The 24,228-nt window shown below is 41.9% G+C and overlaps 1 protein-coding gene across 1 annotated transcript in view; it reads left to right on the top strand.

Moving 5' to 3' along the window:
* The window catches only part of STARD13 (StAR related lipid transfer domain containing 13), a 289,386-nt gene that overhangs the window by 19,853 nt on the left and 245,305 nt on the right, over positions 1-24,228 (top strand). The window contains exons 2-3 of the mRNA XM_064172967.1: positions 17,724-17,870; positions 23,050-23,184. Coding sequence (XP_064029037.1) covers positions 17,724-17,870; positions 23,050-23,184 — 282 coding nt within the window. The remainder of the gene's footprint in view (positions 1-17,723; positions 17,871-23,049; positions 23,185-24,228) is intronic.

The raw sequence follows: 24,228 nt of genomic DNA, 5'->3' as shown, positions 1-24,228 counted from the left end.
AGGCGCGGCACGGATCGGGGCACTGACGGGTCGGCTCTATAGCTTCTGTGCATCGGTGCGCAATCGGTGCCGTGCCATGCCGTGTCGTGCCATGCCGGGCGATCAGTGCAGAGCGTGTGTGAGTGTGTGTGCGAATGCAAGTGCCAGTGCGAGTGCCAGTTTATTAGGGTAATGCAGTGTCTTATATACTGTTCAGAGGAGGTGTATCCAGCCAAAGTAGGGCTGGCACAAGTGGGCAATACAGATTGGCTCAAAGTTATGTGTAAGGCACAGATAGGTTATTTCTTATAAAAACAACCTGTAGTTCCACCCCAGGGGGCTGGCAGGGTCAGCCCCCAGCAGGTGTGCGTGGGGTGTTCACAGTGCCTGCGAACTCAAGGACCCTTTCCCAAAACAAGGTCTCATGTTTACAGCTTATGTCCTGCTGCGGGAGAAGTTCTCCCACAGCTGTGAACAGCAGCTGGGACGGTGGCTGGTGCCGTGGGCTTCTGACCCCACGATTGATGGACCTTGGGCCACAATTCTGTCCAAATGAGGGCTTGGCAACCCTCCACCACACTCAGCAGGAGCAGGGGAGAGCCAAACTGCTTGGGTCTCCCCAGTTTGGAATGACATCCAGGAAGTTGGTTGCGATATGATCCGAGAGTAGCCAGGTCCAGGTGCTGCCAGCAGCTCTCTCAAATGGACCCCAGGACTTGCCAAGTTTGCAAGTTTGCACAGAATGGTGCAGAAGTGGGGAGAACCTTCCAAAAGCAGGGACAGTGTAAAACCAAGGGATGATCCAAAATGGGAATTCTGTCATGGCAGGAACCTGTCCTCTTGGGATCTCTGTCAAGGCAGGAACTCTTTCAAGGAAGAAACCACCTGGCACCTTCTCCCTTGCTCTATTTATGCTTTTCTAGACAGAGTGTCCATTTGCCATTTTATACTGGGCACAAAAACCCATCCAACCATCAGCCTGAGTCCAGCACAGGCTTCCACATGGGTCAATATTCGTGTGGAAAGGCACCTCCTGCTGTTCCCCCCCCTCAAGCCTGCGGGGGAGGGTGGGAAGGGGAAAGCAGTTTTTGTGCCGCCTTCTCCTCCCCATTCAAACCCATGGGCGGGGGAGTGGCAGAGAGAAGAAAGGAATTTGGACTGCTCCGGAACAGACCATTATCAGTACATTATCGATCTGTTGGAGGGTAGGAGAGCCCTGCAGAGGGACGAGATTTAACAAGGCTAAGTGCAGGATTCTACACTTTGGCCACAACAACCCCAAGCAGTGCTACAGGCTGGGGACAGAATGGCTGGAGAGCAGCCAGGAAGAAAGGGACCTGGGGGTACTGATAGATAGTAGCTGAAGATGAGCCAGCAGTGTGCCCAGGTGGCCAGGAGAGCCAATGGCATCCTGGCCTGCATCAGGAACAGTGTGGCCAGTAGGACAAGGGAGGTTATTCTTACCCTGTACTCAGCACTGGCCAGGCCACACCTTGAGTCCTGTGTCCAGTTCTGGGCCCCTCAACTCAAGAGAGATGCTGAGGTGCTGGAATGTGTCCAGAGAAGGGCAACAAAGCTGGTGAAAGGCCTGGAACACAAACCCTATGAGGAGAGACTGAGGGAGCTGGGGTTGTTCAGCCTGGAGAAGAGGAGGCTCAAGGGTGGCCTGATTGCTGTCTACAGCTACCTGAAGGAAGGTTGTAGCCAGGTGGGAATTGGTCTCTTCTTCCAGGCAACCAGCAACAGAACAAGGGAACACATTCTCAAGTTGTGCCAGGGGAAGTATAGGCTGGATGTTAGGAGGAAGTTGGTGCCAGAGAGAGTGATTTGCCATTGGAATGGGCTGCCCAGGGAGGTGGTGAAGTCACCATCCCTGGAGGTGTTCAAGCTAATATTGGCTGAGGCACTTAGTGCCATGGTCTAGTTGACTGGATAGGGCTGAATGCTAGGTTGGACTGGATGATCTTGGAGGTCTCTTCCAACCGGGTTGGTTCTATGATAAAGGGGAAATTAAGAGAACTGTTTTTTAAAATGTATTTATTTTTTATTGCTGTGGTTCAATATGTTTGAATTTTATTTATTAAGGAGGAATAGGAATGTTTATTAGTATGAAACCAAATGACAAAGGACTACAATGAAAAGTAAGTTCCCCTGGCACTAGGAGCAGTACAGCAACATGATTCAGGCTTCAATGTCTTGATTCACTGTTATGCTAATTTCTTCTGAGTGTCATGATGTCAAGATAGGAAGCTGATCCTCCAGATCTGGATCTGATGTTTTGCCAGACTCCACTCTTGGTAATTAAAGGAATGGTGATTACAGCTTAATTTTGGCTTCCAGCATCTGGGATTACTGTTCTTCCTCCTTCCCCCTATCTTTCACTTTCATTCCTCAAAATATAATGGACTTTGTAGAAACATCCTTTTATATGAAAAGAAAGAGAAAACATGAAACTGTCAAAATCTGGCCACCAAGGCTCACTTTAATATATTAAACCAAATAAGCAAATCTTAAATGCTTTCAGAAATGGTAAATTTTAGGCATTCTTCTCTTGAGCTTTGTTGAAATTTAGGAGTTGAAGAACTTTCTGTCCTATCTGCAGTCTCCTTTTTTGTTCAAACATCAAACCTGAGCTCAGACTGTCTCAGTGCTAACAAAAGTGATCAACTGCCCCAAAGCAAACTGCAGTACAATCGAAGGGTTCAAACACTGTTACGATTTCAGTTGTGTGTTTCTGACAGCCAGTGTTGAGTAGCTTTGAGAACCTGGGTAAATGTTACATTGTTAGTTGTCTGGCATCCTCCACGAAGCTCCTATTGTTCATGAGACAATGTAAATCAAGGCAATCTAATCAGATCTCAGATTTTACACAAGTCTTCTAATGTCGAACAGAATCGGTCTCGGCTGAGCACGACTTATTCTGACCTGTCAGGTATGACAGAGGAGCAGTTTGCCGGGCTAATTTACAGCGGGGTGTGTGTAACCATTTAGGCATGCAGTTAGCCATTTTAAGTGCAAAAATAAGTGCAGTAACAGTAGCTTTGAACGTAAAAGCAGTAACTTTCTACCAGTGTGTGCGACTGCAGAAATAATTCTGACAGCCTGGTTGCCTTCAGATTACTTTGGAACTTTACCTATTCTGCTTAGGTGTGCTGGCAAGGCATCAGTAGTAGGATCCGCACGTCCAACTCTGCATGAAGTGGGGCTTCCTTGCCAGTGCTGTTTCATACTGGCGAAACTGAGGGATAGAAAGGGAAAAGGCAGCCCCAGCAGGGGCAGCTTTTACACCAAGACATGCCACGGGAGGCGCTGCTGGTGAAGGAGCGAGGCGAGGTGCAGTTCGGCGGCCCCCTCGCAGCCCGGGCACCCCAGCTGCCTGCTTCTCACGGCCGCCCCTGGAAGCGCTGAGGACGCGGCCTCCGCGATCTCTGAAGACAAAGCGGACAGTGCGTCCGCCCTCGCAAGGCCGGCGGGAGGCGGCCTCTAGTGCTCAGCCTCGCCCTCTGGAGGAACGACTCGCCATTGACTGCAGCGCAGCCGAGCGCAGCGGTTCTTCTGAGAGCCTGCGAAGGAGAGCCCCTGGCCAACGGCTGCGAAGCAGAGCGCTGAGCGGACAGCGGGGCAAGGAGCTGTTGGCTCCCAGGGCCCTCAACCCTCTGCTGCCCGCCCAGGCGCTGCCGCACCCCCTCGGCAAGGCGAGCCCTTCCCTCCCGGGACGTTAGGGCGCGCTCTGGGGCCGCGGGCGCCACTGTGCAGCGCTGCCCGCCAGGTGGCGCTGCAGCCCCGCGAGCCGTCGACTGGTCCCACCCCCTGTCTCCGCCCGCCAGTGAGGTCACAGGCGCGCGGGCCGGGGAGCGGAAGCTGGGGGCGCTGCGCGCGCATGGCGGGGCGCTGGCCGCGGCGGAGGCTCTGCCCCTGCCCTCCCGCGTGCGCGCGGGAAGGGCGGGCTCGGGCGGCAGCGATCGGGGCGGGTGTGCCGCGGCCATTGTTGGCGGGGAAGGCGGGAAGCGGCTGCGGGGGCCGCTCCTCCTGAGCGGCCTCTCCGCCCTCTCCTCAGGGAGGCGCCGGCTCCTCTCACGCAGCCTGTGCCAGGGCTGCTGCTCTTTTTCCCGGGGTCGAGAGGCAGTGTCGTTCTAACCGTGGTGACTGGGCGGGGGTAGGAAGGCAGGGCTCTCGCTGCCGCCAGTGCCAGATCGCGGCTGCCGTAGCGGGAAGGGCTGCGTCTGCGCCGATACGTGGCCTAAGCCTACCATTCCGTGCCGAAGGAAGAGCGGCGCTGGGGGAAGGGGGGGGCTACAGCGGGCTTCGTCTTTATGCTCATCTGCTGTGCTACCGTGCCCTTGGAGCGCTGAGTGTCATTGTGCTGTGCGCTTGGTCACAGGGGTATGGAGGCAGTACAACTTGGCTTGCGGGTTTTGATGAAAGAAAATGCATCCCCAAGCGAGTCAGGGGAAGAAACAAGATTAGAAATTAAGTGCGTTGCTGTCACATAACAGAACTAAATCTGAGCGATCTGAGTGAAATCTGGAGGTCATAATGGTAACAAACTGCTTTTTAGACTGGTGTGGTGAAAACATTTTCTTTGTTCTTCCTCCGCTGTGCGGTTTTGGGAGGAAAAACCCTTTGCATTGCTTTATTGGATCACTGTTCTGTGTCCAAAATCCCAAGGAGTTTCTTTGCTACTGTGAGACCTGATGTCTCAAAAAGAGGTTTCTGTTTAAATTTTAGTCTGATGTTATGCATTGCCTGTCATAAAATAAAGTACGTACCACCTTTCAGTTTGATGTGGTTATACCCAGGCATCACGAGGCTAGCAATAGTTTGACAGCCACAAGGACTTTTGTGGAATTAAATTGATACAAGATGGGGAAACTTGGCTTAGGCTCTTAGGTATTTTTTACACTAACATTTCATAAATATGTTATTTCAGCTTAACAAAAAAGTGAAGCTAAGTGATATTAAATAATAAAGGAGTGTTTTCACTAATGTGACAATAGTTGCATGTATTTAAAAACACGATTTTTGTATTGCATAAGTTTTTGAAGTAAAAGCTGTATGAGCTGTATAAATTCTGATAACTTCTAAGAGTTTCAAGGATAGGTGATATATTTAAACATACCAGTAAATACATACAGCAGATCTGTAGATTGTGTTTAACTTGATTTTGAATAGTCCTGAAGCTCAGTCATAAAATGGAATGCTTAGGTGTCAAACTTCCACTGAAGATCTGGGAATCATGCCTAATTACTTTCCTGAGCCTAGGATTAATGCCCTTACTTTATTGTTAGCTTGGTGAAAGTCACTTCAGGATGTAATTTAGGTGGTCTACGTTCTTTCAGTTATCTGCTCTTCTCATATTTGATGTTCCATTCTTTTCACCATCACCACCTATTCTTAGTCTCAAAAAATACCATCTCTTCTGCAAACCTTTCTGCTCTGTGTCCTTGAGCCCTTTGCATTCTTTAATTCTAGAAAGTGCCTTTCACTCTGTTTTCTCCAATAATTTCAAATTCCTGTGTAGAAGTGCATTGTTAGTGTTTCTTCTCAGTAATAGATTGCAAGAACTTTTGGGCAGGGAATGATGTAAAATTTGACAGAACTTGATGAATTATTAGGAATCTTGGAAAGAATATCCTTTTTGTCCTGCTCAGTGCGGTTTGGACTTTTGTGGTGGTTTGTCAAAATGCAGTGATAGCATTGCAGTTGTTTTATGAGTTTCATATTTGTTTATAGTGGGTTTGTGAGTTACGGGGTTTTTTTTGTATGTAAAGTTGGCAGCAAAGAGGCACTTCAAGACTTACTCATTAAAAAGTGAGTGGCTGAAGTTCAATAATACATGAAGACAACAATCTCCATTACTGGTTTTCTTGAAAGTGCTTTCTATATATGATTTTTTAATATTACAATAACTGAAGATGAGATCCATCACAATGTTGGTGTTTTAAGGGGAAAAAAAAGTTACAGTTACCTACACATATGTTTGTATTTTGTTTTGTTTGGTTGGGTTTTAAAAAGTGTTCTGGCACTTAGTGTCTCCAGGTAGGTTCTTTAGTTAACTTACAAAGTTTGACAGATATTAGATCTCTGTCTTTATACTTTTCACATCTTAATCTTTACAATCTGCTTCAATTCTTCAAGGAAACATATTTTGAGAATAAGCGACTTGACTTGTGGATTAGATTGCCAAGGCTGCCCTGGCACTCACACTCAGGGATTGATTGGTAGCATTCAGTACCTTAAGTGTCACTTGACCACACATCGAACACCAGCTTTCAAGGTGACTAGTCATTGTGGGTGATGGTATGCCAAGGAAAGAGACAGCTCCTTGCTCAATTGAACTGTTTTAAATAAGATTATTGCCTTAGTAATTAACACTAAACAAATCTCTGCTTCAACTGTTGGAATAACTAGTGGGACCCAGCATGCACTGTTAACCAGTTAATACGTGCCCGCAGCTAGACACTGACAGGAGAGTGAAGGGGAGCACGCATACTGATTTCTCTTGCACAGAGTGGGATAGTGCTTCCCCAGCTGCAACTCAGGACATGCCACACAGCTTGGTTTGTTTTTGAGTCCCAGCAGTAAGAGTAAAGCACTAGTGTTGCCTTTCTTCAGGCCCCAGTAGTTAATATTGCAGTAAGTCTGTTGGTGGCCTTTCTTAAGGCTTTTGAAGGCTTTTTCCTACCATTTGCTCATTAGAGGATTTGTGTCTGGGATCTCCTGTTACAGGGGTCACAAAATCATTTTCAGTTATATTATCCTATCCCAGTCTGTTTTATCTGCTGTTAGTTTTCTTTATGTTGCTTTTCTTTATGGATCCGGGGGCTCAGTAACTTGCTTCTTCCACTGTACTTTTGACTTATTAATCTCCAGGCAAACACTGTAATTTCCACCAGTCGCACTCATTTTCCTTTGTTACAGCAAGTAGTGGTGAAGTTTGCTAAATACATGTGTCCACCAAGGTCATGGCACCAAGGGTGGCCTTGGGGCTGTATCTGGATATTTTTCTTCCCAAGATTCTTCTAAGTCAGAATCGCTTGCAGTATAGGAGAAGTGCCTTTCCATTTACAAAAAGAACAAGAATCTAATAAAGCAGGAGCAAGCATGCAGAAAGATTTTCTTCTATTACTAGTGTAGTATAAGACAGACCATGTTTAGCTTGGAAGCACAGCATTAGAGCTTTAAATCTTGTTAGCATTTAAAGCTGATAAGGTAGCAGTATACAGAAATTATTTTGTTGATGTTGTTACTTGTATGCAGCATGACTTGGTTTGCATTTATGTGTTGGAAGACCTAGATCAAACTAGGATTTTCTTGTTTGTTGTTGTTTGTTTTTTCTATAATGGTCTAATGTTTAGACATGACCATTTATTTACCAAAGACTTAGAACGTTATCACAGACGTATTCTGAATAGTTTGTTACTTCTGTTTGATCTGTATCAGGCTATGCAGATGTTTAATAGAAGAAAGAGATTTCAGAAGAAACAGTGAACCTTACAGCAGGAATGTCTAAGTGAAGATGTTGTAACTGAAGAGCTAGCATTATCATGGTTTTGTTGGCTGTGATCTGAGATTTCATCCAGAGCAGTACTGTATTTTTAATGTTGGGGTCAAATCCAAAATAATCTGGGACACCGTCAAAATTTGGTCACTTGATGAAAGAGTCCTGTTCATTTTTTTTTCTGAATGGTTGCTGTGATACAATTTGCACACTGAGAACTGGGTGAGCATCCTGTGAGAAACATCAGGTTTTTTTTGTCAACTTCCTGCACCCTTTCTTTAGACATAATTGCTGAGTGCTATCCAAGAGTGGTTATTAGGCTATCCAGGCAGTGATTAGGGGTTATTTTGTCACTTTCTGTGCTGTTTTCTCAATTAAAGATCTCTTTGGGTTTTTTTTTCCTGTATGTGTCAAAATTGTACAGTTCATTTTAAAACCAAGAGCTTGATGCCTATCATGAGGCTAACCATGATTGGGAGGTTACTACAAGTCACTTTGGGCATAGAGCCTAAATGTATTATCCTAAGGATGAAAGTTTCCACAGGATACAATGGCAGCCGCTGCTTTCTTTGTAAGAGAGGAGCAGGTGCTTTATTTACTTTTTTCCTTAATTTAGTGGTTCATCTTAACCCAAAGAGGAGGATCCAGATTTCTTAACTGTTTGAAAGACATTGGCCTGTGGTTTCTACCTTTCAGAAGAATTTCTGGTGGTAAATTTTTGTGGGCCTAAGTTCTCCTGTTGTGTGGCTTTGCCTGTACAAAACTGGAATTTGTTAGGCAAATAAGAGAAATGCATGTGATAGAAGCAACTCAAAAGGTGTGTGGCCTGGGGATTAAGTGCTTTTTGTAGGACTAGAGACCAATATGCTCATATTACTGAAGTACTTACCTGTTTCACAAACCATAATTGATGGCTGAAATTCACAAAGCCCTTCTGATCTCCCCTCAAGGTAGATGCTACAACCAGTAAAGCAGATTTTCATGCTTGCCTTTTTTGGTGAGGAGGCCCCTCCTGTACAGCCACTTGTACCCAGTATTAAAGTAGGGTTATTTTTCTTCTCCCTGCTGATTTTTGAAGTGATGGGAGAGCTGATAAAAATGCATTAGGCCAAAGACAAAGCAGACCTCAGCTCTTCTGCATCCTGGATAGGTCTAACCACCATATTTTCTAAGGAGAGAACTCCTTTTGGATAGGAATTCATTTTCTTTAAAATCAAAAAGTGCAAGTAAATCACAGAATTATTGAGGCTGGAATAGACCTCTGAGATCAAGTCCAGCTCAATACCCTTCCTGAAGCGAGTAGCCCAGAACTGCACAATACTCGAGGTGAGACCTTACCAGTGTTGAGTACACGGGCAGAATTACATCTCTGGTCCCGCCGACCACACTACTCCTGCTACAGGCTAAGATGCCATTGTCCTCCTGTGCCACCTGGGCACACTGGTGGCTCCTGTTCAGCTGGTTGTCAACCAGCACTCCCAGGTCCCTCTCTGCCAGGCTGCTCTCCAGCCACTCAACCCCCAGGCTGTAGTGCTGTGTGGGGTTATTGTGGCTAAAGGGTAGGACCCTGCACTTAGCCTTGTTTAAACGTCATACCGTTTGCCTCAGCCCATCAACTCGGCCTGTCCAGGTCTATCTGAAGTGTCTGCCTTCCTTCCAGCAGATCAACTCTCAGCCCCCCAACCTGGTGTAATCCATGAATTTACTAACAGTAGACTAAATCCCCTTGTCAAAGTCATCGATGAAGATGTTGAATAGAACTGGGCCCAGTACTGATCACTGGGGAACACCAGGCACCAACTGAATGTGTCACTGTTCACAACCATTCTCTGTGCTAGGTCATCCAGCCAGCTTTTAACCCAGTGAAGGGTGCACCTGTCAAAGCTGTGGGCTGTCAGCTTTTCCAGGAGGATGCACTAGGGAGAAAAATCTGTTGGTAACTTATTCCATTATTTAACTTTCTTGTTAATTTAGTGGAGTGACACAGATTTTGTGACATACAGTCTGAAACACACTGTTACATAGCAAGCACTGCAGGAAGATGCTCTTCTGCAAATAGGCACAAGGTGATAAAGTTGTTCAGTATAGTCATGCTAAGTGTAACTGTATTTTGAAGCTAATAGTTTTTCATTGAAGGAAAACTTCCTAATACCTGTCATTTGTGATATGTATTGACATCCATGGTCACTAATTGTGATATGCAGATAAAACTGCAGTTGCAAATGGTGCTGAAAGAAATGCAGATGAACAGTATCAGGAATTTGAGTACTGCTTTAGAGCAGGTGTGTGGGATGCAAGAAGCACAATTCACTTCCTCTGCCTCACAAGATGAAGATTGAAGATAGAATAGGCAAATGATGAGCTGGCATCCACTCTGAAGTAGCTAAAGATGGGATAACCCAGGAGGATAATTCATGTGCTGAAATAGGAGCAGATGTCAATTAGGGCAGCTTGTCTGCTCAGGTGCCACTTCTGTAGCATGTGTCAGCAGTGCTGACTTGCCACACAGTCTGTTTGTGAAATTTGGTGTTCTTGACTTAATTTGCTAGAAGGTGGAGAATTGCTGTAGGCATTGTGAAACAGGAAAATAAAAAGGGTTTTTTAATCATTGGAGCAAACCCAAATTAGAGTTTGATGTGAAAACCAATTACATACCAGTGTAAATTGTACTTTTTAAAATCAGAAGTCAAATCAGAGAGTAGTTGTTTTTACTGGAAACAAACCTGGATAGAGTTTTCATATTAGACTGTCTGGGACAATTGGCTACTGCACTTTGAATCTTCTGCATTAGTGTGCAACTGTTTTCCAAAGCATTTTACCCCACACTTTTTCAACTCAATTTCCTTTTTTTTTTTTTTTCCTTCTTTTCCCCAATCCCCTCCTTCCCACCTCTCCCACTTCTCTTGGCTGAAGCACCATGCTGGTACAGTTTAGGACCTTCAGTCCCAGAAATTAGCTCAAGTTTCTTAATCTGGGAAATACTGGCATAAGATAATATCATAAGGTATTATTTGGGAGATTGTGTTGGTACCAGGTCTGTTTGGTCCTGTTTGGCTTAGAGCAATAGTATTTAAGACCTGATGCAGGAACCCTTGGAAGAGGGACTTCAGGATTTTGTTTTCTTTTATACAGTGGAAATTATCATTATGCAAGATCAGGTCAATGTCTTGATTGCAAATTAAAGGCCAAATTTGCCAATTCACTGAGAGATTAAAGCTGTTATAAAAAATAATTACATCTATTTCTGAGCTGCCTTTTAAAAGTCAAAAAGGTTAAATAAATGTTGTGTTGCACTGTTTTCTCATATGCCACCTCTTCAGGATTCTTCTTCCAAGTTGTATACCTTTTAATCATAAAAACCTGCATGTCCTCTGTCCTGAAGTTAGCATTTCCACAGTATTTTTCTATATTGTACTGTTGTCATCTTCAAAGACATAGCTAGTGGTTTACTAAAATGCAGACACTTAGGCTGTAGAAATGCACAGTTGAGTTTAGTGAAACAGGATGAAGTGCCCTGCAAGGGGAAATGGAGAAAAGCCAGAAACAACCTTAAGAGCCTTTAGAAATAAGTTTAATTTGCTCTAGAACATCAAACACTTAGGAGATTTCATTAGATTTGTACAGGTACAGCTTGTCCCACTTCTGAAAACCTGTTTTAAGAAATCAGTAGCTTGGGTCAGCATGCCCTTGGGCAAGAAACAACAAAGGCAAATGTGACTGGGCAGGAAGGAAAAACAGTTCTATACGCAGACAAGACATGTAAATATCATACGTTGGAGGAAAAGAGTTCATCCTGGAGAAGATATTTCCCTTAAAATGCAACTAAATTAATACTACGTTCATAATAGTATTTCTGTACCTTATCTTTGAGAAAATTTGATGTCCTAATAAACTATCTTAGATGAATGCTTCCGTGTTCTGGGCATCAGAAGGGTCCAGATTCATATGAATTCTGTGTGATATTTCTGAAGAGCTTTCATTTTCCCAGTAACCAAGCTATGCATGTGGTTTCATCTGCAGAGTTCGAACATTGAAGAGGCTTTCCTTGGTCATTTGAGATAGCAAATACTGTTCTTATAAGCGAAAGGGTTGCTAACTGCAGAGTTTGCTTCACCTGCTGTCTAGAACGAAGGTGCCACAAGTTAGTTCTCTGAAGTTCTGTAAATACTTGAGCAACACTATAGTGGGATATGAGGGAAAATTCCCTTTGAAATATTTTGTCTTCAGTAGAGAAGGCACACAAATCTATTTTGAGAATTAAAAAGCCTTTTGTATTCTGAACACTCCTTTTTTTGAAGTTAGTATTTGTGCTCTAGGCAAAGCCACCTTTTACATAGAGCTGCTTTTGAGGACAGAAGAGCCTCATCAATGCAACAAGCAAAATATGATATTAAGCCCTGAAATACTTCTCAGAATCATTCCTTGAAGATCTGGCATCAGACTAAGTTTTACTCTGATGATTAAAAAAATATTTAAAGTTAGGGATGGGGCTAAATAGCACTGGTATTTTTTATTTGGAGGGTCATAATTTATTACTCAAAGTTGTACAGTACATTAATTTTCAGAACAATTGAACATATTGAGAGTTTCTGAAGTAAAAGCCAGAAGTTAGCAGATAAATTTAGAGTTGTGTAATTTTCTCATAACCCTTTGCTTGGAAGCGTTTCTACTTACAGTATAGGATGGGGTCTAACAGCGAGGTTAACCCTGACCTCTGGGTGTTCTATATGGACTTGTTCACTTCTGTCACATTCTTCCAGTTTAAATTTAGATTTGCTGGCAGCTATTACGCCTATTGCAATAAGTTTCATGGGCAAAACATTGAAACAAATATGCCCTTTATCACAGATGTTTTTGCTGAATAAGATCAGTGAAGTACACTTGAAAGCTGATAAACAGAGTGCATAAGCATTTTGTCCAGAAGGCACAAATAGTTGAATGCCTGGAATGTATTTACTTCTCAACCTAATGAAAGAACAAGTAGTTGTTTAGGTGATGGACCATAATCTTGTGCCCTGTTTTACCTCTCAAACTTGTTATTGGTTGTAATGAAATTTTAGCTGTTACAGTGAGCACAGAATCTGGATAGAAATGCATACATGCAACAAAAGCATCAAGTGTGCTGTTCTGAAACAAGTTGTAGTCTCTCTAGGAGATAGCAACCTACAATTAAATTTCATGTTTACCTGATTGCAATATGTGTCTTATTAAGTATCAGTTGGGTTAGTTCTTCATACAGAATAACTTACCTGAAGCGTATGGCTGCATTTATAACTGCTTTAAGTTTAAGGAAGTGCATGCCACTTAATTTTATATTTAGCACAAAGTTTTTCAGTTTTATGATATTTTTAATCTTTTTTGTCTGAGTGTGTGTGACTTGATAAATCTGTATGGTGACAGAGTTCACTCTCAAGGCATATATGTTATTCTCTGCCTAATTTATGACATGATCTTCATAAACAAGGCTGCTCCATTTAAAAAAATTTGTTGAGGTACTCTCTAGTCTCACTTTCCACATGCCGTCTGTCCAGGGTAGGATGATAGGAAACAGCCACAAGTGACACTAGGATAGGTTTAGATTGGATGTTAGGGAAAGGTTCTTAATTGGAAGGGTTGTTAATTATTGGAACAGACTGATCAGGGAAGCTGTTGAATCACCATCACTTGATTTGAAAGAGATGTGGATTTAAAAGACTCACAGATGCGGTGCAGACGATTTAGTGGTGGTCTTGGTAGTCTTAAGTTCACAGTTGGACTTGATGATTTAAGGGTCTTTTCTAGCCTGAATGATTTTATGTTCTGAGACAACATACAAAAAATGTCCTGTAACACAGTTCTGTCTCTTAAGTTCTTCAAAAGTTAGCAGCATTCCTATGCAGTTGTGAATTACTGCAGTTTCAACAAAGAAAGAGGACCTTGAGGGTATATGGAAAGGAGTGGTCTCCATGTACACCATTTTAGGGGGAGAAACAATGAATAAAGCAGACTATGATTCTTAGATAATTTAAGAGTGGGACATTTTTTCTTTCTGAAGAGAAGACACAAAAGCTTCCAAAGATACTCTGACCCTACTGCCTTTGCAGTTGCTATGGGCAGGATAGACACTCAGCTCTTCTGAGTGCTTTGATAGCATACAACCTAGTTACTAGGGATAAACACAGGGGAGTGTTGTTCTTCTTGAATGGATTAGGCAGAATTTTTTCACTGTTCAGAACTCCTACTGGGCAGGTTGTGTATTTTTGAATGTAAGTAGCATCAGGTTTTTGCGGTTCAGCAGGAATTTCAGGCAACTTTTGAAATAGGTAGCCAATCAGCGTTTGTTCCAAATGGTGCTTTTGTGCCAAATTTGCAATTAGTGAATGGCATTTGTTAACTAGGCCTCATTTGGCTTCATCTTAAAGGATAATGAAAACTCATATTTTTCCTTATGCCCTTAATAGACTCAATACAGACTCTTACTGAACTGAACAAGGAAACTGAATGAAGAAGGCTAAGATAGTTCCCATTTGGGGAAACTCCCTAGGACTGGTACTCTTTTGAAAAAATACCTGTGGCTTGAGTTTTGACAGTAAACCAAGAAGTTTAGAAAAACAAGGGGCGTGGGGATGTTGGCTCATACTGATGTATGGCAAAATATTAGTGACTTCTTGAAGTGTTATTTCACTAGGTAAAGGCAAAGTGTGCTTTGCAGTGCATAGAGCTGTATTTTTTTTTTCTTTAAACACGGTGTCACATGTATTGTTACATGCATTTGGAGTGTCTCAGAAATGTTTTGAAGTCTTTCTGAAAGTCTTAATGAATTTTCATCTTTGTATTTTCTGTGGGAAATACTACATTACAGATACCACTCTAGTCCACCAAAATGCTCTTTTCTGTAATGGAACAGAAAATGGACTCTGCACTTGTGTGAGTCACTCCTACTTTTTACTGAACTCAGAAAGCCAAACTTCTAATATAACCTTCAATGATTGTAACCTGGCAGTTGCAATTTTAGCATAGCTCATAGAGTCAAATAGTTGTTGCCTCAGAATTGTTCATGACTGATAAGTAAGGAAGCTTGCGTTCTTAAAGCTTCTTTTCTCTTAAACTACCATTTAACTGTGTTGAGAAATACAACCTTCATATTACAATTTGAGAGATTGTCTACATTCAGTTTAGTTTAGATTGATTTTTGTATCTTGTCCTTTCTAATGGAGAGGCAATTAATTGATTCAAGATATGATTTTCAAAAATTAATATTGTTTATTAATTTTGATATTCAAAACTCACCACCCCCGACCACTAATTTTAATAATAATTAGGTTCTTCTGCAACAGTCATGGAAACATTATACAGAGGAATAATACAGGATCTTGAACAAATAGCAATAATATAACATTAATTGAACTCTATTGAACTGGAAGAGAAGGTTCTTGCAGTCAATATACCGCTAGTGCACTAGATGGACTCAAAGGGCTCCTTTCTGAGAGCAGCCAGGAAGAAAGTGACCTGGGGGTACTGGTGGATGGTAGGCTGAACATGAGCCAGCAGTGTGCCCAGTTGGCCAAGAGCCAGTGGCATCCTGGCCTGTATCAGGAACAGTGTGGCCAGTAGGACAAGGGAGGTTATTCTTCCCCTGTACTCAGCACTGGTTAGGGCACACCTTGAGTACTGTGTCCAGTTCTAGGCTCCTCAATTCAAGAGAGATGCTGAGGTGCTGGAACGTGTCCAGAGAAGGGCAACAAGGCTGGTGAAAGGCCTGGAACACAAACCCTATGAGGAGAGACTGAGGGAGCTGGGGTTCTTTAGCCTGAGGAAGAGGAGGCTCACGGGTGGCCTGATTGCTGTCTACAACTACCTGAAGGGAGGTTGTAGCCAGGTGGGGGTTGGCCTCTTCTCCCAGACAATCAGCAACAGAACAAGGGGACACAGTCTCAAGTTGTGCTGGGGGAAGTATAAACTGGATGCTAGGAGGAAGTTGTTGCCAGAGAGAGTGATTTGCCACTGGAATGGGCTGCCCAGGGAGGTGGTGGAGTCACCGTCCCTGGAGGTGTTCAAGAAAAGACTGAAATAGGCACTTAGTGCCGTGGTCTAGTTGACTGGATAGGGCTGGGTGCTAGGTTGGACTGGATGATCTTGGAGGTCTTTTCCAATCTGGTTGATTCTATAATTCTGTGATTCTGCTTATGGCAGAAGGTTAGGTGAATTACAAGAGGCTTTAAGTATTTACTCACAAAAATTATCTCCAGACAGTAATCAAACGCTTTCAGGGAATTCTGTTGCAGTCTTGTCAACCACTCAGGCTTCTGATTCTTCCCGTATGTCACAGAGTGCTGGGAAAAGGAGGCAGACTATCTCTGACCTTGTCCTGTCTTTTCTGAATGATCTGTGTGTCTCCAGGACTTCCCGTCTTGGCAAGAGACTTTCAGGTGTAGGCAGGATGTCTTGTGATGTGCAATCTTAGCACAACGTCATGATGGCTATGCAGGCTGATCACGTGGAGGCATTTAAAGCCCGTTCCTGGTAAACTCGAGGCAGGCAGTTTCCAGACAAACAAATCCTGAGTATTCAGACCTACCAGGACATCCTTGATGAGTTTTTTTTTGAGTATTCTTCAGTATGTGATTCTAAAGATCAGTACATGAGAAAGCATAACTAAAGGGAAATCAGAATCTTTGTTTTAAAAAGGCTTGTGGTAGACATATATCAACACACACATTTCTTGTATGAGATCATCTTGCACAGAATGGATTCAACATGACTGTCTTTTGGTACTCACTTTCTGTGGAACATGCTGTATTTTAGTTTAAAACGGTTGAGAAGACAATGGGAAGTGATTATTTAAATAATTTGAGTTGAAATACAGTTTAGCACTTTTAACACCACTTGAGGAAGAATACTCAGATTGCAAAAATTTGGGAAATTTCAAAACAAATGAGAAAACTTAAGATTGATATTTAATTTCATGTGCTCAAAACAATCCCTACAAAGATAATACTAGCCTCTTTGAAGGTGATCCTGAGGGTCTTTTCCAACCTGGATATTTCTGCGATTCTGTGGAGGAAGCACGCATTTCTTGGTAATATGGGACCAGGTGTCTGATGATCTGAGGCCTTTTCCTCAGTTACTCTGAAGAAGATGAGCAATTCCATTAGTAGTAATATGTGTCAGTACAGTAGTGGAGTAAGCTATTTTGTACAGTAGCAAGCAAGTTAAAATTGTCTCTCTGTCCCACTTGCAAAAGTCTCATGAGGAAATAAATTGCCATAAAGATTTATCTGATGAGAATAATAACAATATCCATGTAGCTTCCCCAGGCATTATGGAGTGTTGGTATGATGCTTTTAGGCTTTTGGCAGGATGGCAACACAGTATTACTGTTTTTATGCTCAGTCATTTGGAATTCTGTGCTATTAAATTACCCTCTGTGCAAAGATGTATTTGTGAAAGAAAGGAAGATGAAAGAACTGAAGTAGCTTCAGGACAAAGACTAATCTGGGGAGCAGTAGCTGCTTGCGATGATAGGGAGGTTGGTGTGACTATTTTTCTTGTGGATCATTAGAAGTAATTTGAATAAGGAAAATGGCATAGTACAGTGGCATACACAGGAATTACTATGAAAAGATGCTTAATGGTGGGGAGGTCACTGGAACACTGGGAAGGACTTTGAGGGAAGTAAGGAATGAAGTATTTTTTGGCAATTACACCACAATTAATGTTTTTATTATGCAATGAAGCAGTTCAGATAAAAAGGGAATATGCATCCGTGAAAACAGGAAGGTTTTGAAACCAATGAAGTATTCCCAACAGATGAGCAGAAGAAAGCTGGAAGAGTTGAAGAAATCTGGAATTATATTAAGGACTAATGTACAGAAGACGTGATGACCTTCAGTGTTCTAATTCTTACTAACAACAGTCAGTTGGGAGATGTTAGAGTAGAAGTGGATTAAGGAGGAACCATTAAAGTTATTTTGATACTGGTCTTGGTTCTACTTAGCTTGAGCTGGCAGTGTTTCATCCAAGATGATGTGTTAGAAAGTCATTCACATATACAAAAGTGAAATCATTTGAGTATGAAGGACAGCTATGAATGTGTGTCATCAGGTTTGGAGTGATAGTTGAAGTTTTCTAAATGGAAAAATATTACTTAAGGCCATGAAAAGGACAGGTCAGCTTTTTCTTTGAGGGCCAGAAGCAAAATAAACCTTTAAGTTACAGAAACATTGAATGTTTTAACACTTCACATCCGTTTGATTTCCTTTAGATTCAACCCGAAAAAGGATCTGAATGGTCAGACTCTATGTTGTGTCTTATGAAGAAACTGGAACAGTTGAACTTAGATATTGAAGAAGCTCTGAGTGCTGGCTCCTCTCCCTCTAGTACTCCTTCTGCCAAAAGACACAAGCAGCTGGTAAGAAAGTTTATGTTGTGTGTTACGTTGTTTAAAGTTTAGCATTCAGATGCTCATCAAGCCGTGGTTTTCAGATCTGGTTGGATTTCTGGATAGGCTGAAGAGCTTACATTCAAGGATGAAATAGGTTACAATTTTCACTCAATAATAACAAAATCTTTAATTTCATTAGACAATTGTTGACCAAATAATCACAAATATAGTAGTATGAAACAGGTTTTCTGTCACTATGGATTAAAATCACTAAATGTCTTTCTTTTTTTTTTAAGGGGAATTTGAATCCATATAATTGCATTGGATAGCATATCAGGATAGAATATTGTCAATTTAAAGTTCCAGTGCTAGCCTATTTGCACTTGTTACATTTATTTAAAGACATAACAACAAGATAGACACTATGTATCTTCATTAAGAGTTTTATTAATATTTTTGTTTCTTTATTTTATCTGAATATTTGACTTAGAGCTGCATTCATCTAGTTAAGAATATTTTCTGATGGCAAGTGTCATCAATTGGTGACACACAGATTCCCAAGCTTTTATTTTGAGGGCAAACAGGATTAAGGAGCAGTGATGCTGTTTAAATAATTTTCGAATAAGCAAGATTTTTCTTTTATAGAAGCAAGTAACTGGAGAGTGAACAGCTGTGAGAAGTAGGAGTGTTTGTTCTCTCCTTTAGATTATGATTAAAGGCAGTTCTTGAGATAGAGTTATTTGGGTTTACAGCTCTGAATATTAGTGCTGGCTTGAAGTTACTTGGGAAAGGTGAGCTTGTTTGAATGCTTTTGCTGTCACTGCTGTTTCCTCATTGCTTCATTAAAATAAATTCTTTAAGCAAATGTGTGGACCACAGTGCAGATGTTCATGACTCTCTGGGTGGGATATTTAGAATCTTGCATCTCAGTGTTGTGCTTTGCAGATTGTGTTTTCATATTCTGCAGAGTGGACATTACTATCTCTCGTTTCTTTCTTACTGTATGTCAGTAAGCCAGAACTAGCTCTGTCCAACTGAATTAATTTCATCGTTAACTTGTCTATTAATGGGCAGTGTCTTCTTGTCAGAGACTGCTCAATGTCTTTTGTCAGAATACAGTGGCAGAGTAGTCTGCTTTTCTGCCTGAAAGTGAAATCCAAGCCGTCAAGAGTTTAAGCACCTGCCATTGTATTAAGGGCTGGTTTTGGTAACCAGTGATCTGAACACCTCTGATTTTATGGCTGTGCCTGTTCAACTAAGGCAGAAGCCACAGTGTGGTTAGGCATAATTTCTTTTCCTGTGATGACTGGAAAATCATTGGACACTGCACCTCAAATCCATTGTTGGAGTACTCAATAAAGGGCACGTAGCATATAGATAGCAGAAAAATCAGGCATTTTCACATGCCCTTTGGTATGGATAAGAACATCATCAAAAGTGGCTGCAAGGAAAATGCCAACACCAGCATCACAGATGCATACGGTTCTTTTACTGAAACCTAGTGGTGAGACATCTGAGTACAGAGACCAGGACTTTGGTCACAGCCTTCTTCCTGGGACATATCACCCACGCCACAAAACCTGTGCTCATGATACTGAGATGGTCATGCTTACTGTGCTGATGAAACCTACCTCCAAGCCAGTCTTATCTTCTCACTCTGAAGCAAGAGAGCTTTCTTTATTTTAATTGTGTGTAGACAGGCAAATGAGAACCAGCCACATTTTTATTGTGGCTTTACTTGGCAGCCTGGAAGTGTCCTTCAAACGTCTAGGAGCCAGTTTCATTACAGAAGTTGCATAAGTCATTTAACACAAAGGTTTTCCTGATGAGACCAGCAAGATCAGAGCAAGAAAAGAGTCAGGAACAATGTGTTGTAGAACCAGTGATGTAGCACAGTTTCCTGTCTCCTGCAATGGTATTTATTTGTAAGACAACAGGATCATTTGCCCTAACTTAAACATTTAAGAATAATGTACCTCAAAAGAGGTTGACCTTAGTATCATAGAATCAGCCAGGTTGGAAGAGACCTCCAAGATCATCCAGTCCAACCTATCACCCAGCCCGATCCAGTTAACTAGAGCATGGCACTAAGTGCCTCATCCAGTATTTGCTTGAACACCTCCAGGAATGGTGACTCCACCACCTTCCTGGGCAGCCCATTCCAGTGGCAAATCACTCTCTCTGGCAACAACTTCCTCCTAATATCAAACCTATACCTCTCCCGGCACAACTTGAGACTGTGTCCCCTTGTTCTGTTGCTGGTTGCCTGGGAGAAGAAATGAACCCCCACCTGGCTACAACCTCCCTTCAGGTAGTTGTAGACAGCAGTCAGGCCATACCTGAACCTCCTCTAGGCTAAACAACCCCAGCTCCCTCAGCCTCTCCTCATAGGGCTTGTGTTCCAGGCCCCTCACCAGCTTTGTTGTCCTCTGAACACATTCCAATACCTCAACATCTCTTGAATTGAGGAGCCCAGAACTGGACACAGTACTCAAGGTGTGGCCTGACCAGTGCTGAGTACAGGGGAAGAAGAACCTTCCTTGTCCTGTTGGCCACACTGTTGCTGATCCAGGCCAGGATGCCATTGGCTCCTGGCCACCTGGGCACACTGCTGGCTCATGTTCAGCCTACTATCTGCCAGTACCCACAGGTCCCTTTCTTCCTGGCTGCTCTGAAGACACTGACCTATGGAGGTCCCTCTGCATGCCTTTCCTACCCTCCAACAGATTGACTCCTTCTGGGTTCCTCCAATCAGGAGAGTCCCAAAGTAAAGAAAAAAGCTTTGAAAAACCTTCTAAAAAGGAAAAAAAAAGCTCATTCCAGTGCAGCTGTCTTGAATCAGGGGCTCGCGCAGCTGCTGCTCCGTGTGTAAGTCCCATATAACCATAGAGGAGAAGTGTATACTCCTGATAAATCTCTCTGTTAATTTATTGTGGAGAAACAGGTTTTGCAAATATTGAAATAGTAGTTGCCATGGAAAAAAAACACCAAACTCTTGTATTTATACAGGTCAGGCAGCAGGCAGTAGCATGCAGCAAGCAAGCGTGAGTACAACAGCTGAGCACGTTGTGTTACCTGCTCATCTCTTTTTATCAATACAGCCTAAGACTAATGGGCCTTTGGACATAGATTAGCCAGTCAGTATGGCACTTTTCCAAGCTTGGCCGTATTAGGTAGAGTCAGGGCTTTTATTTTCATTTCCTGCGGTTGCTTCCCCCAGCACAGAAGGATGGGGAGCAAGGAAACATGTCTGGGCAAGCCTATTTTGGCCTATCCAGGCCTACCACAACAGATTTATGAGTAATTTGTCTTCCATCAATTCACCCAATTTGGTCCATATTTCTTATTATAGTTCTTAATATACTCCACACATATCAAATATTTTATTGGCACACAATGAAACTTGACCTATCTTGGTAACTTTTGCTTCTATAAAATTGTGAACCACTTATGGGTTCTCGAATGTTTCTTATCCTGTTTTCATTACATAAACTGGGAACCGATGCAAGAAATTAGTGTGCAATTATTTCGGGTGTAGTGCTCACAGAATGTAAGGCCAGCCTGCAGATCTGAGTTCTCTGAGGGAGATGACTGCTGTATGATTGGCAGTGTGTTCACTTGTCTAATGAAAAATAATTGGGTGGATAAATGTTATGGGAGCTACTGGATAACAGTAGGGGACATTGCAGTATTCTAGGTGTACCCTAAAAAGTAATAACTTATGGACAGATGGTAAGAGGTGGCCTATCTTTATAGCTGTGTCATCTGCATGTTACCACTGGTCAGTTTTTTTACTGGAAAATAATATGGAGTAGTAGCACTGGTTGGATGACTCAGTATGTGATTCAGAAAAGATTTTAAAAAATATTATCTGTCATCAGATCATTTTCTGAAACGTTTTCACCAACACAATAAATACATGATTTAAGCACACAAAAAAATGGGCTATCTGAATGTACTAACATGGAGCTGCTAGCTTTGGAAAACAGCAGTTAACAGTACTGCTCATCTAACAATTGCACTTTTCCTACAAAAAAAATCTTAGTAATAGAGAACTTTGTACATTGTAAATGAGACAGCAGAGATAAAACACTCTAGCTGTAAACAGCATGTTTTCCTGTTTAATATATCTGCTTCATTGCCACTTGATGTATAGTACTCAATTCCAGTACAGAAAAGCCACCAGATCTGAAGAATGGGAATCACATTTCTCAGTTTTAGTTCTTTATCATTCATGGATAGTGACAGGGAAATCCTGTTTGATTGCAATTGCCCCATCTTATACTATAAAGTATGACTTTCATTGAATAAAACTTTGTCTTTAACTTACACATTTTCATTCTTCTGCTGTAACATGTTATCTGCAGACTTTTTTTGGGCCACATACTGATTCTTTTTTTTTAGCTTTTCAAAGCCTCCAAAACATCTCTAAAAACATACCAACTGGGAACTAGGCAGTTGCTGATTAAGACCAGTGGTAAATTTGTTCTCTTTTCAAGGGGAGCAGCCAGAAAATGGTCAGATTCTGATTTTGACTGGCTGTACCCAAGAGCTCAGGGCTGCTCTGCAGTGCACCTAGTTCCCTGATGTTTCTAGAACAAATCTTGCTGGGTTGTGACATGGTTTACTCCTTGCTCCCACACCTCATTGTTTTTTGAGGTAAACCAAGATACGTGAGAGGAATGTTGTGCCGTTGGTCTCTCTGTGGTGTTTCAGTGTGTTCATGTGTGTGGGGGGCAAGAATTAAGCCATATGTCTTCTGAAAAATGGTGTGGGAGTGAGATGTCCCCAGGTTTAGAAGACACAGAAAAGTGAATTTGTAGAGTTTTGATTTGTTGTGATTTGAAAATTGGAGCTTGCTGGATCTCTTTTTAATTTAAACATGAAAAAAAAATACAGCTTTCAATAATTTGAATAAATTAGTTTCTCTTTCTGAGGCAGAGATGGTTCAGTTCCTTGGTATTGGAAAGGTGTCCTACTATCCATTAGTTCTCCTGGTGCATATACTGGCTTTTAAGGAAACTACATAGTATCCGGATGTCTAACTGATGGAACAGGTGGTTTTAAGGAAATGACCAAATGTTTACCTTACATCAGAGAAAAAAGGCTTAAAAAAGATAAAATTCCAATGTTTTTATCTAGCAGTTCACATTAAAAATATTTATGACTTGCCTTTATTTACAGGGTTTTAAAAATTCTCTTACAGTGCCCTGTTCAAGTGGAGACAGGCTTTTATGGAGGTCATCAAGAAAAGGGATCTTGGAAAAATAGAAGAGCAGACTGTCAGCATCTAGACTGTTTGCCTTACCCACTGTCAGCTGGAGCACGACCTAAAACTGATGTAAGTAGCTACAGCACATTTACAACAGTCTCTGAGTCTTGGGTTCAGTAACCTCAAAATCTACTACTTACCATTAAAATTATCCTTGCACTTTTTTTAATTTGTTCTGCAAATATTGTGCTACACAGAGGAGTTTGGTTTGCAAAATAGATACACATAAAAGCTATGTCAGTCTTGAGTTAATGAGGCTCCAGGGCTGTGGGATTCATCTAGTCTGATTTTAGATAACATTAACAAAGACTTCTGCGTACGAATTAGACACCTGGATTGCCGTCACAGTTAATGGAAAGAAACAGGCACTTCTACAGAGTAATTCATCTCATCCGAAGGTTACATGTGATAGATTACAGACATCAGAGCCACTTCTCTCTTTTTTCATCATTGTTCATTTTACAATTAGTCTCTTAGAATTTTTAGTTTGGATGTTGGTTATGTCCAGTTTAGGGTGGATTTCACCTTGTATTCTTGGTGAACAGAAGCGTTGAGCTCTGGAGGTTTAGTTAAGCCCCTTTTCTAACTAATAATAGCTGTGTTTATTTTGGGGTTTTTCACAAAATGATGCTGTAGTCTGCAGTCCAAGTCTGTTAATATCTATGAGAGGGTTTTCTCAAAAGGCTTTGATTCACTGTCTCAATAGCTAAGTATTGGATATTTTAGGATCATTGTCTTCATTCCAAAATGCAGATGGATTTTGCCTCTTAAGTTTTAAATTACTCATGTGCCATTAGTGTCCATGATCATCACATGACATAAAAAAGGCCTGCACTGGGTTGAATTAAATATACTTACAGTCCAGTGTTCTTTCTTTGGCAGTGGTTAACATTAGATGTTCAGGAAAAAAATGTGAGAAGAGAAAGCAGACAGTAAGCCATCTCAGTTTCCTTTGAGTTATTTATTGTGCAGACAGATTGAAGCCTGGCACTATATTGGAGTTGTTTCATAGCCCCCAGGGGTCTCTTTTGCCACTGTTTGCATCTTCTGTATTCATTTGTTCTTTTGATATTCAAAGCATCTTGTAGCAGTTACTTCCAAAGTTTAATTTTG

The sequence above is a fragment of the Pogoniulus pusillus genome, chromosome 3, assembly GCF_015220805.1.
Source record: "Pogoniulus pusillus isolate bPogPus1 chromosome 3, bPogPus1.pri, whole genome shotgun sequence".
NCBI lineage: Eukaryota > Metazoa > Chordata > Aves > Piciformes > Lybiidae > Pogoniulus > Pogoniulus pusillus.
The sequence above is the reverse complement of the archived record's forward strand: the minus strand, read 5'-3'. Positions and strand labels throughout refer to the sequence as shown.